This window comes from Borostomias antarcticus (genome assembly GCF_949987555.1).
Source record: "Borostomias antarcticus genome assembly, chromosome: 9".
NCBI classification, from domain to species: Eukaryota; Metazoa; Chordata; class Actinopteri; order Stomiiformes; family Stomiidae; genus Borostomias; species Borostomias antarcticus.
This window is the reverse complement of record NC_140242.1, coordinates 4,782,885-4,786,231: the sequence shown is the minus strand read 5'-3', so window position 1 is coordinate 4,786,231 and position 3,347 is coordinate 4,782,885. Positions and strand designations below refer to the sequence as shown.

Genomic DNA, 3,347 nt, shown 5'->3' with positions numbered 1-3,347 from the left:
CAGAAATGTTTTTATTTCAATTAGATATTTTCAGATATTATAACCCAAAAAGCAAAAACTATCTGTTTCACTAAATACAAAGCATAAACTGGAAACAAGCCCTCGGTCGATGTGTTGTGCTGTTGTTTTCTCATGCTACGCGCTGTCTGATTGATCGATGTTAAAATCGTGGCTGGTTGGTTGACAGATCTACGTCACTCAGGGGAGACGTCATCGTTGTTTCTTGCCAAAAGCAATGAATTGCCACAAGCACTTGGTTTCCATAGTTTGAATAAAGCTTTTATTGCCTATTTCAATACATGTCATAGCATGGTCGGTACACAGTAGCCGTTGGGGGTCGTGTCGGGGGCTTAGTGCTGGATTCTGCGGATAGACTGGACCTGGTTAGTGTGGGCCTGGGTGCTGTACTCGTTGTAGCATCTGTACTCTCCTTGGTGTCTGTCTCTCTCCAGGATGTACTGGTAACCACGGTAGCCAGGGAACTGGTAGGCCACCCAGCTGTGAACAAACACACACAAAAACATCAGAGCATTAACAATAAACACACACGTGTTGGTTAAAACAAACACACACTTGTTTAAAAACATCTTCTCATATCAGAACAGAAACAGTTTGCTGTAATATTTGCAACAGGCTACTGTAAAATATGGTTATAAATGAATACAATGAACACTTTCACTTAGTAGGCTACTTTGCTGCTAGAAAAACGCTTCAGATGCTACTTGTGTTCCTCATCAACTTGAGCTGTTTGGTGTCAGACAGTTATTACTTTATTACATTATTACTATGTAATTACCATATATATTATATTATAGCTGATTACCAGCTTATATAAATACCAATGTATATTATATTACAATAGATTACCAGTCTATATTATTACCAAATGTGAGAATGTTCAGCTAAATGTAGCACACCTCAAACAGCTTCAAATATCACCTATAACTGACCCGCGTCTACAGAGGGGAGCCAGATAGTCACTGTGTAGCATTGAGCCCTGGGTGTTATGAGAAGAGGAGAGAGGAGAGGAGGGGAGAGGAGAGGGAGGAGAGAGACTCACGCTCCAGAGTTGACTTTGATGGAGGGCACCTCCTTGCTGCACCAGCCCATGGCCTGTAGGGAGGGGTAGTCGTCACACATCTCGAACCTGCGTCCCTGGAAGTCTTCGCACTCGTACAGGGTCACCTTGCTGTCGCTGTGTTTCTGCAGACGGACACCACGGTTACCACGGTCACTGTCAGTGGGTCTGTCCGTAACTCCCATGTCCTGTGTATGCTTTATGTTGACATATGTACTTATTTATGTTTGTCTGGTGTTGCTTGTGTGCTATATTTTATTTTGGTGTCATAGTGCAGTTTGGTTGTATGTCTCTATTGATGTGCGTGTGTATTCTGTTGTTCGTGTGCACAAGGTGCAGTCAGTGTATTGTGAGGGTGTCTGTGCTGCAGGGACAGGTGTGTAGGGTCAGAGACAGGGTCAGGGCCAGGGTCAGGGCCAGGGTCAGACTCACTGCGCTCTTGACGGGTCTGAAGGAGAGCATGTGCTCGGTTCTGTAGCTGCTGTTGCCGCTCCAGGCCTGGTAGCAGGGGTAGTCTCCCTTCTCCAGGATGAACTGCTGGCCCTGGAACTCAGGGTACTCATAACCCACCCAGCTGGAGCAGGCAGGGGGAGAGAGAGGGAGAGAGAACAGGGGGAGGGGGGAGAGAGTGGGAGAGAGAACAGAGAGAGGGAGAGACAGATAGAGGGAGAGAGAAAGATAATGAGAAAGAAAGATGATGAGAGAAAGAAGAGAGAGAGTCTGATGAAGCCATAATAGCGTGGCGTCGGGCACAGCGCAGAGAGCCTTTTGTTGATGGAAGCACAAAGCCCAAAGCAAACATCCCACAATGCCCTGGGCTCCCGTCCCCTCCTCCCTCACCAGGCCGGCTCAGAGCAGCTGCCTGGGCCTGAACACTACAGCCTGGGCCTGAACACTACAGCCTGGGCCTGAACACTACAGCCTGGCCCTGAAACAGAACACTACAGCCTAGCACACTACAGCCTGGCCCTGCAATAGCACACTACACAACCTAGCACACTACAGCCTGGACCACAACACTACAGCCTGGCCCTGCAATAGCACATTACAGCCTAGCACACTACAGCCTGGCCCAGCAAAAGCACACTACACAACCTAGCACACTACAGCCTGGAGCACAACACTACAGCCTGGCCCTGCAATAGCACACTGCAGCATAGCCCTGCAATAGCACACTACAGCCTAGCACACTACAGCCTGGCCCTGCAACAGCACAACCTCTAACACTACAATGGACCAATGGCTCAGGACAATAATAATAACAACAACAATCTATAATAATAATAATAATAATAATAATAATAATAATAATAATACTACTACTACTAATAATAATAATAATACTCATACAAGCCTTAATGTTGTCCATAACAATGAAAATATGCCTATGTTATTAAAGAAATGTGTTGACCCACACATTTTTGGCACTAGGTTCCACAGTGATATCATATAAACACATATGAAGTCATATGAAGTCATAGGAAAGCACTTAGGGATGGAATAGAACCCTGTTCAGCAGGATGGTTAGCATGCCGAGAACAGCTGCAACCACAGATAACATGGACAACAACACTGCACCCCAAGAGCCGTTTCATCAATACTATGATTAACAAGTGTTTTCCTTCCTACAACAGCTAATCTGCTGACCTCTAGCCTGGACCAGCTGCCAAAACAAGCATCCCTGACCGGTGTGAGCTCATGACAGCAGGTGTCCCCTGGCTGGCTCACCTTTCTCAGCTGCTACATAATACTACATAATACTACCTAAGCCACAGTCATCTGGCCATGCAAAGCACCAAATTAAACAAATGCTCTTACAAAACTACAACGTTTGGGCCAAATCACAAAATCTTCAAAGTAATCTGTACATTAGTGTTAAGATAAGAAGATAAGTAACACTTTATTGTTCATTAAATGTACGTAATTGAAATTTGTCTTTGGCACTCTGCCAAGACAGTATAAAAGCACAGTAGCAAAAAACACTAACATATCTAGAAATGTACAATTTACATAAAAATATGGTCCTTATTGTAAAGATAAATGTCCATTTCTAATACACAAATGGACGATCCAGTTGTGCGCTTCCAAAAAGAGAGAGCGTGACTTACGGGCCGTTCTCCACCTTGATGGAGCGGATCTTGTGGAAGCCCCTCTCCATGATGCTCTGGCACTCCAGCATGAACTCACAGCGCTTGCCCTGGAAGTTCTCCTCCTCCCACACCGTGATCCGGAACTGGCCCATCTGCTCCATCTGCTGCTGGGGATTCAT

The 3,347-nt window shown here is 45.5% G+C and overlaps 1 protein-coding gene across 1 annotated transcript; it reads right to left on the bottom strand.

Annotated features, from left to right (window-relative positions):
- Positions 1 to 350: 350 nt before the first annotated feature.
- cryba2b (crystallin, beta A2b) lies at positions 351 to 3,347 on the bottom strand (the record flags this gene model as incomplete). The annotated part of the gene is made up of 4 exons (XM_084443726.1): positions 351 to 498; positions 1,061 to 1,203; positions 1,511 to 1,652; positions 3,187 to 3,347. The coding sequence occupies 4 exons, from the start codon at positions 3,345 to 3,347 to the stop codon at positions 351 to 353; spliced, it is 594 nt and encodes a 197-aa protein (XP_084299852.1).